Raw genomic sequence first — 12,907 nt, 5'->3', positions numbered from 1 at the left:
CGGTCAGTTTCAGATCGGACTTGGACCGCTCTTGGGCCCGCACGTGCTCAGATCTGACCCCGGTTATCTGGCTGTCGATGGAGTTCTGCGACATTAGGCGGACCCGGGGAGCCGTCAGCGTCTCCACAGACGGGCTGGAAAACAGCGCTATCCGGTCGCGGACGCTGGTACGACCTTGCGTTCCCCCTACTATGCTAGTCTTTATCTTTCTCAGGTCGCCATCGCTCTGTTCCCTTGCCCTGCTCAGTCTACCACCGCTGTCACGGCTGTCACGGCATCCAGGGCCGGCGACGGAACCGCCCTCCACCTCAGTCACCGACTCCGACCGCTGACACTCCAAGCCACCCGACTCTGCCCGGCCCTCCTCGGGCACGCGCCCCGACTGGTAGTCCCCCGCCGGCTCACTGGGACCGAGCGAGGGACCCTTGGCGGCGTTATCTCTGGCACCGCTCTCAGCCGGTCGCTCGCACGGATCGGCCAGCTCGCACAGCCGGAAGTCAGGCGGGAACTCATGCCCGTCGGGCGGCAGCCGGGTGGCCGTGGGCGGCGGTGAAGCGGCCGCTCGGCCCGAGCGGCTGCGGCCGGCGGCGGCGGCGAGACCGAGACCGCTGCTCACCGCGTCCTGGCGCGGCCGCGACACGGCAGCCATCGCCGCGCACACCTGCCGACAGCAGACAGTCGTCAGTGCGACCGAACTCCCGGCATGGCGGGGCACGGTGACGGACGGCGAACCGGTGACGTAGGCATTGTCAGTCTGGAGAAGACAGACGGGGTGACCACAACGCAGCGGTAGACCATTGTCTTGTCCTCAGGCTTCCGTGACGGCTGCATCACACATTCAGTAAAAGTCCACAGTAACCGATTTTGATTCATTTCCTTGTCTCATTTTAGAGAAAAGCGGACCATCTTGGGTCATATTAACACATAATACCAATCGTCATTAGAATGGCATAACTTGGCACCAGATTTGACATGCACGACTGATAGGTTAAGCAGGAGTAAACTCATGACTCGATGTTTCGGGCTTTCATAATCCATGTAAATTAGTATTCCGGAGGCGTCGTTTCCTGATCATACCCCTACTCGTCACTTCGCTTTGCGATACTTTATTATTTCATCCCACGGGACCACACACGCAATCACCAAAATGACGAATTGATACATGATGACGAAACAAAAACGTTTTCAGAGAAAAGTTGACTGGTTTGTTTGATGGGCATGACGACAAACGATGGGTTTTGCATCTTGTCTTTTCTATTGGCAATGTATTTCGGAGCAAGTTGCATGTGGAATGTGTGGAACGAAATGAGGTGCCGGTTGAATAAATGCTAGCTTGAACCGTGCTTTGGGTCACTTCGGATCTGCGTTGCCCTCGCCGTGTCCGGAACGTTGGACGTTGAGCACGGCGGCTGTCGTCTGTGGTCCGCGTCTGACTGTTCACCGAGCCATCGCTCACCCCCCGACCCCGGGGTGGGCCCGCGAAGGTCACGGGGCCGTCGCGCGGTCTCGGCACCGCCCAGGCGCTCGCCGTCGGCTCGGCATTCATCCCAGCCGCGCGGCACGCTCCCGCCCGCGCTGGCCTCCGCGGCGGCGCCGCCACCTCCCCTCCCTCCTCTCACTCCAGCACACCGGCACACAGCGCCGGTCGGACCAAGGCTTTCCATTCAGCCGGGCGGCGTCCGCGCAGGAAGCTGGCAAAGTGGGGGCTCACAATCCAGCCGTCCAATGCCTGGCGCGCGGCGTGAATGTCGCCGGCTGATGGGCCAAAGTGAAGGCGAGGTTTGCGGAGGAGGTGGGCGCTGACGCGCTGGCGAGAGGCGCATGCCGACGGCGGGGCGTCGGGCGGCCACGGCTTGTCAGTGAGGCAAGAGTGACGACAGGAGCAGCCGCAAATTATCTATCGTAAAACTCAGAAAAGGAAAACGGAGGCTAATGCGGAAGTGGAGACAATAGACCAACATGACACACCTCATACGTCACGCTAGATAAATGCAAAAGACTTTGGCCGGGTGAGACGAAACATAAATCAGACGCTTCGTGGCTGGGAAGAGACAACCGTACACTAGGTAAGGGAGCAGCCACGATGCAGAAGGTTGTTGGATTGATAGTTGTGCTCAACCATGCAAGATAATATGGGTTCCTGTCCGAGTGGGCTGCTGTACTCAGCACTCAAGCAATGCGTGAACATCGATGGTGTGACGTATCAACCAGGCCTAGGCGCTTCATGGATGCATGCATGGGCTTCTAGTACCGATGACCCTGCCCTGGACGCGTGGCGGATGTTGATGTGCGCCCCCCCCCCCCCCCCCACCAGGCGCCACACGCAGGCCTGGAGTCAGGGTGCGTGCTCGGCCCCCCCCCCCCCCCTGCACCTCTGCGTGCATCGGTGCACCGCGACGCCGCAGGAGGTGATGAGCGACGCGGAGGCGTCGGCCCGCCCCAGGCCCGCCTGCCTGCCACCCTGCCGGCGTCCAGCTGACACCCGCTGACACCGTCGCACGCCAGCCGGCCCCGCGGTCAACACGGCGCCTGACGAGCGGCGCAGGCCGGCTGCGACTGACGTCAGCAGTCCCGCTGGCGGGGGTCGGCTCACCGGCGGGGAGGGCCGATCGGCAGGGCAACAGCGCTCCGAGACGCTTGCCGCCTCAGAAAGCGTGGGCAAAGTGACCTGCATGCAGCAGGCTGAGAAGAAGACAGTGCAGGAATGACGGCCTCTGTGGCTCAAGCGGGCGCGGTAGCGCAGTAAGTAAACGGTGGCTGTACGCCCGATTCAGATATGAAGTAGATACGCACACGGGGGCAGATTCAGGGGAATCGATGGAAAGAAAACAATAGCGGCTGCCAAACGCATTTCAAGACCGATCTGTCTGCGAACTATATCAGCCGTCTTTCAAGCCTTAGTCGCTGTCCAAAGCAGTGGACTCCCCCCCCCCCCCCCCCCCCCACCTTTTCCTTCCCGTCCACCACAAGCACACGCACTCTCCGACAGAGCAGATGTCCGGCAGTCATCCGGACCACAGCCGCCAACAGTGCTGCGATGGGCAGCGCGAGCGTGACCGGTTCACCGCCGCAGACCAGCACTTTTCTCATGATCCGATGCAGTTAGCTCATAAGAGAACACGAACCACACATGCTGCAAGACATTAAAACGCAGCTGGCGCGAAAAAACCATCGGTCGTGCACAGGCCGTGTCGAAAAAGGGCATCATTGACGAATAGACCCATGACCAAGCCGCGGGAGAACGCGGACGATCCAGCCGACGGCACTAGTGACGAACAGACCCCTGGCCAGCTGCGAGCGAAAGCAGACGAGCCAGCCGACGGCACCAATGACGAACAGACCCCTGGCCAAGCTGCGGGTGAACGCAGACGACCCAGACTCGCTGGGCGCCGTGTGACGGACGCTTCCCATCTGGCACGGGCAGTGCTCCAGAGTCCGGGGCGGACCACGACTGCGCGCGGTCGCCGGACCGGTGCCGGACCGTAACTCAGGGCGCCGGGCGGCCGGTGTGTCAGCGGGAGCGGGCCGTCAGCAGCCGTCCGGTGACGGCCATAACTCACCGGGACAGCTCGGCACGGGCCGCCACCGCCGGCAATCAGAGCCGCACGCGGGGCGCCACCCACGCGGGGCCGGCGCGCGCAGACGCAGCGCACCGGAGCCCGGCGCGTCTGAGAAGTGACCTGCGATACTTTGGATGTGCTGGCATTGCATACGACATTCGGAACAGGGATCTCTGCTTTTTGATGTGCCCCAAAAATTTTCAGGGAGTCGTAAAATTTCTGAAACGTACCTGACGTATATTGTAAAGGGGGAAACAACGCGAAGGCGAGGTGTCAGGGCCACAAATTCCGCTCTGTGCTCCACGTGAGAAGACCTCAGGCCGTCCGACCTGGAGGCCACCACGAGGGAAGGCACGCGACACCGATCCCAAACCGTCGCTGCGCCGACCCCCAGTCCGATTCGGAGCACGATGTGGCCAGCGTGGCACGTGCTTCGCGCCCAGCGCACGTCCGCCCGCGCACTGTGCCGCCCTTGATGGCCGCCAGGGGCGCCACCGTCGGACGGAAGGCGGGACGTCGATTCGCGGCGCGGCGCCGGCGACTGATCGGTCTTTTACAGCGACGACATGACAGCAGCACATCAGTATGGACGGCCTGCGGGCGGCTTTGTCTGCACGTGGCTGTACGGTGCGCGGCCTCAGTGGACGAGGTAGTGGCACTGGCGCTGGTGCCGCCGCTCGGTAATTGTAAGCCTGAGCGTATCGGCACGCAAGTGCCGTGAGAAGGTGTGCTGGACATTCAGGCACGTACAGATATACCCTGCCCCATCCAAGCCATGCACCTTAGCCTCATAAAAGACGGGGTCAATAGACTGGCACACTCAAGCCCACCATAACTGTCACCGTTGCGCCTTAGTGACAGCGTCCCACGGCAGCGAGAACCAATGGCACGCATGGAACAATGGCGCACTCCAAGGGTGTTCTTCAACGGTAAACTTCAATGGTGAGCCTCAGTAGTGAATATTTGCATTGCAATATATGCATTTTACACAAGTTATGACGAGGGTCAGTTAAAGGGATGACGAATTAAGTTAAATTAACTGTCATGTCTTCCAGTTGTCATGGTTGTCATGGCTGTCCTGGTTGTCATGCTTGTACATAACTTTGCACGATCGATCACGTGACTGTCCGGTAATTCGGCCCGACATGATATCGCCAACATAAAACTGTCTACGGGCATAATGTTATAGTCTCAAAAACTTGTTTCCACTCAGAGAATACGATGCATTATGACGTATAAACCAAATACATCCCCTTCAGCCTTCATCTAACAACGGCAGATGACAATGCCAACTCGCCATAGCCAAGCTACTTTCACTTCAACTGCTTTATCAGAGTCAACTTCCTTTTAGATAGGAGAGAGAAAGAGAGAGAGAGAGAGAGAGAGAGAGAGAGAGAGAGAGAGAGAGAGAGAGAGAGAGAGAGAGAGAGAGAGAGAGAGGAGAGAGAGAGAGAGAGGGGGGGAGGAAGAGACAAGGATGGCAGCTCTCGACAAACATTGTCGAGGGCCGAGACCTTCAACAAAGAGGTCACCGCTGCACCGCACCGGAATGATGGGCAGTCTACTGCATGCTGAGCAGGGCCCATATCTAGATAGTTGGCACGCAAACAGCCACCTCACGCAGTAACACGGTCAGCGTAACACACCCTCACACCAACGCAGACGTTGTCATGCCGCCCCACGCACAAAGGCAGACTGTGCCCTGGCCCCCACACGGTCGCCCTTGACGGGTCCATATATCCACGGTCAGCCCGGGTGACTGCGGTCGGTGCCTCCGACGTTTGAGGCCAAGTAGTCGTTACACAGCGTCGCAACGGAGCCGAATAGAGGTGGCCCAGGCCCTGGGATGGTTCATCTTACAACCCTGCGAAACCACTCATGCCGCCGGTAAGCGCAGCAGCCCTTCAAAGTCGGGATCTCTACTGTATTCTCTGCTATTCCCCTCCCCATCCGACCATGCCCAGCACGATTTCAGACATTCGCACCAGCAGATCCGTACCAGTTTGACGACTTTGAAATACGGCCAAGGATTTTTTGGGTAGGCTTTTTGTTCGCGCAGGCGTTACGACGTAAGCTTGGTGCGGACAGCTCACGGCCGAACTCGCTGTGCAGGTAACGCACGTGATGAAAATATTATGTTGAATGGTGGAATTCGGCAGTGCTTTCACTGTTTATATATATGGGAGCGGTATGCTTGTTAATCAATGAATAGCTCTGTTGGCGTGTTTGCACGTGCATGCATGCATTGTGGGAACAACTCTCTCTCTCTCTCTCTCTCTCTCTCTCTCTCTCTCTCTCTCTCTCTCTCTCTCTCTCTCTCTCTCTCTCTCTCTCTCTCTCTCTCTCTCTCTCTCTCTCTCTCTCTCTCTCTCTCTCTCTCTCTCTCTCTCTCTCTCTCTCTCTCTCTCTCTCTTCCCGCTCTCTCTTCTTGCGTTCTCGCGCTCAAACGCGGCACGGGACGTGACCGGCATACCCGCAGCCACTGCGAGCGGGCAATCACTCATCACTGACTCTGATCGCTCACGGAAGGTGCAGGAACGAAACGGCCAATTACGGCAGATCATCGCTAGGAAGATCACAGCATACGGGGCTAATACGGGCTGTGATGACATTGCTCCGCCACATGCAAAATGACAATGGAACGTCTCAGGCTGGGTCATCGGCCATGCTGTGTGCCCAATACTTAAACTGGACCGAATTAAAATAAGTGGTACCCTCTCATTGTCAGCATTTTACTCGTGATTTGCGCGATGGAAAATGAAAAATAAGCGTTCAATATAATCAGCTGAATCCAAAAGTGCAGTTTAACATAATGAGCGGAGAGGATTACTATATGCCGGAAGATGTCAAGCCTGGAGCTAAAACAACAGAACTAGCATGTGAATTACAGGTAATTTTTTCGCTCCTTCTCATGTTTTTGCCTAGTTTCCGAGCGAACTGATTCAGTTCTTGAGGCTTAGGCACCTGAAAGGAACACTAGAAACATTGTATCATAATTCGGTGGAATAAGTCATGCAAGATGATGTAGAAATTATGCAAGTAGGGCTTTCGCAGGAACGTACACGAGTTGAAGTTTTGTTCTAATTTGCATCACTATCGTTTGATTTGCTGATGCCAATGGGTTCAAGCACGTTGCGCGAAACGAACACATATGCCGGTGTTGGTCAACAACGCGGTCCGGTATCACCGTCATGTCGCATCGAAATATGACGTCAAATGTGCCTTCATGCACTGCAATTTGAGCATTTAAGTTGTAAAGTGCATTTGCGAGAAGCATTATGCATATAGATGAGACAGCATGAATAGCCGTATTCCTCGTAATATAAACAGGGGAATGGAGAGATACATGAAATGTTTCGGCTATGCCTTTATCAAAACGAATTTCAGCGGTGAATTCCTACTGATAGTATAAAACAATTATGATATGAATGATACTAGTTGATTTACTGTTGATAGTCGTTTTGATAAAAGCATATGGCCGAAATATCACATCCATTGCTCCATTCGCCTGTTTATTCCACGAGGGATAAGGCAATCAATACCGTGTCATCAAAAGTTGTATCTGCCACAGGACACATTAAAAGCGTGCTCAAACGTGCTTAATGCGTTCAGTTATCGCGAGTCCACTTTCATGCATTTGGTGTGTCCAGCATGGAGTCGAAATTATGGATGTATATTGTTCTGTATGCTAAAATGATATCTTGTTTTTCCATGGGGATTCGATGAGCAAGTTTACGCATAATCTGTTACCCCTGGTCATTATGGGCGATTATTATACGACTGAGAATGCGTTTTATAAACTACTGTTTAAAGTTCAGCTGCTAGATAGTAGACAAGATAATTCATTCAATATTTTTCAGAAGACCAATTTTACCTTTTTGTGATCTACAAGTACGCGAGGTTGTGATCTGAGTTGTCAGATTGTCAGTCAGTTTGAACATAATGCAAGCATTTAACAGCCCTGTAAAATTTCCAAAGTTTGTAAGCTGGCGGCTTCCAAGACAGCATCAGGCTGCACAAATCCTAAGTTAGTTCTCCTGATGAACTCGACTTGTAAAGTCTGCTCAACCATCGCAACAGGACATATACAGCTTTTTCGCTCAAACTGAAGCACAAATATAATTAAAAAGTGATCGCAAATTTGTCAACTATTGTAACTTCGCCTGGACTGTGACATAAGTGGCCATATAATCACCAGAACAGAATGATTTCAGCGTCGGGAAGTCCGGGGCTGCTGTTTGCAATTTTTACAGTATTGTTTTTTAGCTGGTTCCGCAGGTAGGAAGAGTCTACAGCTCATTCAGTCTCACAGACGCTCTACCCACATCCAGAAAACTGGCAAAAATTGAGCTGGGTGGCCGACTTGTGGCCCTGAGTGATGAATCTAATGTCGGCGTCAACATATTTGCGTAAATATGTCTAAAGATACAAGCATTTCTTGAAAAACTTAGCTAGGCTGCTATTACGCATTACATGGTTGCCAGACGTAACTAATTTGAAAAGACTTTTAAGTCCCGCGAAATTAAAACTGCAGCAAACAAATCGGGTGTGTTCTTACCATTAAGTCCAGATGAGAAGCCGCCGCCGTCTGAATACCCGAGCTTGGGAAGTAACCTGGAATTATCACCTAACCCCCGAAAGCAAACTGCTTATAGCCCTTGCCGTGAAATTAAACCTATTCGACTTAAGAGAACAGTTTCCTACTACCTACAAGACCACAAGCATGACGAGTGACGCAGCTGGGGGCCGCACGAAGTACACGGTGGGCTGGGAAGGTCAGGGAGGACCAAAGGATCAAAGCTGTGGAAGAAGGCCTGTGGTGGACACCGGCCATCGCGCCACTCCGGCCCCACCGGCCGCCCCCCCCCCCCCCCTCTCTCGCCCCTCCCCCCCCACGCGTCACGCCATCCTCGCACCACTCAAACCGCGCGGGGGGACGACGGCGGCCGCGGCGTCGCGGCCGGTGACGAGCGCCCGGCGACGTCGACGCCTGTGCGCCGAGAGGAGGCGAACACGGGCGGGCGGCGGCGGCGCGCGGCCGGGACTGGCGGCGCCGGGCGGGGCGCGGCGGCCGCAGCTCGAGATGCGCCCCACCGCGCCCGCCCGGCCTTGTACGGCCGCCCCCCGGCCCGCCGTGACGTGACGCCGCCGCCGTGACGGCGACGACGCGGCGTCACCGCCGGCCTGGACCGGCGGCGGCCGCGAGCGGACGGGCGTCCCGCGGACTGCCGGCCGACGGCGGCCTGCAGCGAGAGGCGCGCGGCAGGTCAGGTGCTGTCGCCGAGACCGTCCATCACGCTGTTTAGGGCGCCCGGCCGCACGCTGATACATACAGATGAGGCCGGGTGCCGGTCCGTTTCGTCGATTGTTTCCATACCGCGCAATACCGAGAACATCAGTAGGGACATTGGGAAAACTTTGTGATGGGCTGGGAGAACCGGAGGGAGCCTGGCCCGTGGAAAAAAACAGGAGACACAATATATTATTCAGGGCGCGCTGGTCTATTTTACAATGACATTTATCTCACGTCAGAGAATATCAATCTTTGGTGTCTCAAAAGGCGTACCTCCAGCCGCAGCTCCGTGGCATCCTTTGATATTGATATCGTCGAACATTAACATGTATGCCAGTTGACCAAAGAACTGCCTGAACTGTGCGTGTGTGTGTGCATTTCCGCGAAGTCATCAAATTAAAAATTTGTATAGACATTCACCTCGACTGCATAGCCATGACTGATGACGCATGCGCTCATTTAGGTAATGTGCATCGGTCCATCAATGATATACGGGTAGAAAAAACGCAAGTGCGTGAGGTAACAAAAACATACGTTAACTGTTATCACGCCTATGTCATCTTCGCTGAACGCTAGGTCCAGTCCAGCCCCTGTGTGAAATTCTCCAATCGTGACATTTATGAAAGTAGCACATCGTTCTTACAGTCCGTAATTTTCATACAGTTTGATTGCCTGCTGACATCAGCTAAATATATATTCCATTCACCCGCAATTTCGTTATTCACGACTTTCTTCCGTATCTTTACTGTGCCTCCTCTGACGGCCAGTTTGCTGCTGCCGACAGCCATGAGTTGGTTTCGCGATTACCCCGCTCGGGAGCACCGCCTGATCATGCTCACACATCCCAACGTGACACTCGGCATTAACTACAATCGAGAAGAGGACTCTACGACCTCGGCGTATCAGTACGGAGATCGCCCAGAATGGCCGTGGCTTTTCCCTGTCTTTTGCCTCTCTCCTAAGCACATGACTCTCAGGCAGTGCCTGAAAATAATGTTCGGGACATGTCTGACTGTCTAATAGCATTGAAAATGATGGCAAACATACCTCTAACCTCACCGAACCCAACCAAAGCGTCGTCCTGCTCTTGAAACTAGTCATATCGATCTCTCGCTGTTCTTGTCTGCAATAGGAAGTGGAATGTCCCTGCGAAAGATTTCGCACCATGCTGTTAATTACATCATTATCTGCCCACTTTAAACAAAACTTTGCTTTGATGTCCCTTGTATAAGATGCCGAACTCCATTGGCATATTTGTGCATCCGGAGAGCACACCCGTGGCTCCGGATCGTGTCATGGGCTAACTGGACGCAATAAAATGCACACGGCTGACACGATCAGGTGCACTTTCAAGTCGAGAGTGGCCGGTAATGAACCACGAGGCATTCACGTTAGCTTCGCTATTTCAGCTTTTGAATTCAACCGATCGACATTGACATGGTTCCATTCTTCCAGTGAATATCATCAGGTACACGGTCGCAATTTCGCAAATGTAACACGCGTAACACAGATACTTAATATAGAAAATAAAGCTGAGACCGGATAAGGGAGACGCACTAACGGAAAAGTAGGCGCACAATAAAGAGAGATTGAAAAAAGTTTAAACGCAGCTACTACACCCGTTTTTGCCACATACTACCAATATTTCCTTTCTCCCATTTATCGCATAAATGCGGGGGGCGCTTCTTCGAAGCGCTTCAGAGTCCTCCGAATGAGCATCTGGAGACTAATAACAGGCCCTCTGTCAGTGATGCAAATAGTTTCCAAGATGTGAGGCTGTCCCTTGTTTGGACACCGTGGGATGATCCTGATGTTCCTTGTCATTAGCACTCTGGTGAGGTCTTGATAGTGGAATACCCTCAGGTGCCGCAGTATAGCTCCATCATGTGGGTGTGTAGCCACCCCCCTTTAGGTGGGATACTCTCAGGTGCCGCAGTATGGCTCCATCATGTGGGTGTGTAGCCACCCTCCTTTTGGTGGGATACCCTCAGGTGCTGCAAGATAGCTCCATCATGTGGGTGTGTAGCCACCCCCCTTTTGGCGGGACACCCTCAGGTGCCGCAGCATAGCTCCATCATGTGGGTGTGTAGCCACCCCCCTTTTGGTGGAATACCCTCAGGTGCCGCAACATAGCTTCATCATGCGGGTGTGTAGCCACCCCCCTTTTGGTGGGATATGCTCAGGTGCCGCAGCATAGCTCCATCATGTGGGCGTGTAGCCACCCTCCTTTTGGTGGGACACCCTCAGGTGCCGCAGCATAGCTCCATCATGTGGGTGTGTAGCCACCCCCTTTTTCAACGAAGTTGGACCGCATCCAGCATAGAGCTTGGACGGTGATCACAGGCACCAGTGGTCCAATTAAACCCATGCACCACATTTTGGCTAATTTCGGCAGCGAAGGCAGGGTAGCAAGATGGCTGTTCCTTACGAGATTAGTGACTTGTGAGCTCTTGCAGTATGTGACCAAAACGTGGACGGCCTGCGACATTGGTCGCGGTGATCTTCTGCAGGACGTGCTGATCTTTCTTGAAAGACAATGACGTAGAGTTCTGGTAAACATTTTCTTCAGATTTTTGCCATCGACAGTATCCTGTTGGTTGGGTGCGCCTGTTGTTGACCCGTTTGATTTCATTTTCCAAGAGGTCTGCGTTGTAGTGGTAAGAGAGAAGCTGGCTTATTATAGTAAGCTCTTGGTGGATCAAGGTCCAAGGTTGAACGAGTCTTCAAAATCCGGAGGACGTCAGCGCCAACAGCACGGCAGCATTTGCCTCTGCAAAACTCGGCTCGTAGCGGCAGGTGACCAAAGTCCGTCGGCTGTCTTGCAGCTTCTGTGGAAGTTTATTAGATTGCTATTTAGGCATCTGCAATGTCTGCCATCTAGAAGTCTACATCATACATTACATGCATATATGTATATATATATATATATATATATATATATATATATATATGTGTGTGTGTGTGTGTGTGTGTGTGTGTTGTGTGTGTGTGTTGTGTGTGTGTGTGTGTGTGTGGTGTGTGTGTGTGTGTGTGTGTGTGTGTGTGTGGTGTGTGTGTGTGTGTGTTGTGTGTGTGTGTGTGTGTGTGTGTGTGTGTGTGTGTGTGTGTGTGTGTGTGTGTGTGTGGTGTGTGGGTGTGTGTGTGTGTGTGTGTGGTGTGTGTGTGTGTGTGTGTGTGTGTGTGTGTGGTGTGTGTGTGTGTGTGTGTGTGTGTGTGTGTGTGTGTGTGTGTGTGTGTGTGTGTGTGTGTGTGTGTGTGTGTGTGTGTATACGTAGATATATAGGCAATCATCTGGCATTCACAAGTCGAACGTTTCTTTATTTCTGGTAATGTTTCGGAGATAAGTGGATAGGCTTGCCGCGATAGCAATCACGTAAGACAGTATGAACTTAAAACAATAGTTTTAAACGCCGAAAAAACAGCTAGTGTTATTCCGCACAGTTTTCGACTCAGTAAAAGGTTGCACACAAAAATGCACATTCGTGTTCGACAGTATGCACACACGTAAAAATGTGCGCGGCGCGACACGCTTTTATCGCATATAAAACATGACAACCATACCATGTGGGTGAATTGCACGGCCAAGTGTTGAAGCTGATACATAGGTTATCGATGGAATTTCAAAAACATTAAAAATCGCAGCTGATCCATCCATGATTCCAGGACAGCACATGCCCACCTCAGGAATCTGACGGGTGGCCAGTCATAAATACGGATCACAGAATTCACCGCAAAGGCGACTCATCAGCCGGTCGGCTGAATCCCAATTAAGCTGTGCCCGGCATGCGTTCAGAGCAGGTATTCATAGGCAAACGTGTCGTATTAAGTAGGCCATAATCAGAAGCAGAAACAGCGTCCGTCTTATCTACAAGGCGCTAATCTACGTAAATGTCCTCGCGCCGTCCGAACTGGCTGCCTTATGATGGTGTCCAACGTATTCCAATCAAATGTGGCTCGCATCCGTAATCTCGAAATACATATGCGAGCAGATGCAGGCAGAACTGGCTTCTCCCTCCTACGAGCTGTCACAATGTTCATGCATGCTGCTAGAGTG

At 53.3% G+C, this 12,907-nt stretch overlaps 1 protein-coding gene across 1 annotated transcript in view; it reads right to left on the bottom strand.

Annotated features, from left to right (window-relative positions):
* Window positions 1-47: 47 nt before the first annotated feature.
* LOC119099674 (trophinin) overlaps window positions 48-12,907 on the bottom strand; it is a 35,057-nt gene continuing 22,197 nt past the window's right edge. The window contains exons 4-6 of the mRNA XM_037222737.1: window positions 617-661; window positions 317-508; window positions 48-71 (exon numbers count right to left, since the gene is read on the bottom strand). Of these exons, the coding sequence (XP_037078632.1) occupies window positions 48-71; window positions 317-508; window positions 617-661 (261 nt within the window). The remainder of the gene's footprint in view (window positions 72-316; window positions 509-616; window positions 662-12,907) is intronic.

Source organism: Pollicipes pollicipes, unplaced genomic scaffold (genome assembly GCF_011947565.3).
Source record: "Pollicipes pollicipes isolate AB1234 unplaced genomic scaffold, Ppol_2.1 Scaffold_4881;HRSCAF=5763_pilon_pilon_pilon, whole genome shotgun sequence".
Classification (NCBI taxonomy): domain Eukaryota; kingdom Metazoa; phylum Arthropoda; class Thecostraca; order Pollicipedomorpha; family Pollicipedidae; genus Pollicipes; species Pollicipes pollicipes.
Note: the sequence above shows the minus strand (reverse complement) of the source record. Positions and strands in the feature narration are given on the sequence as shown.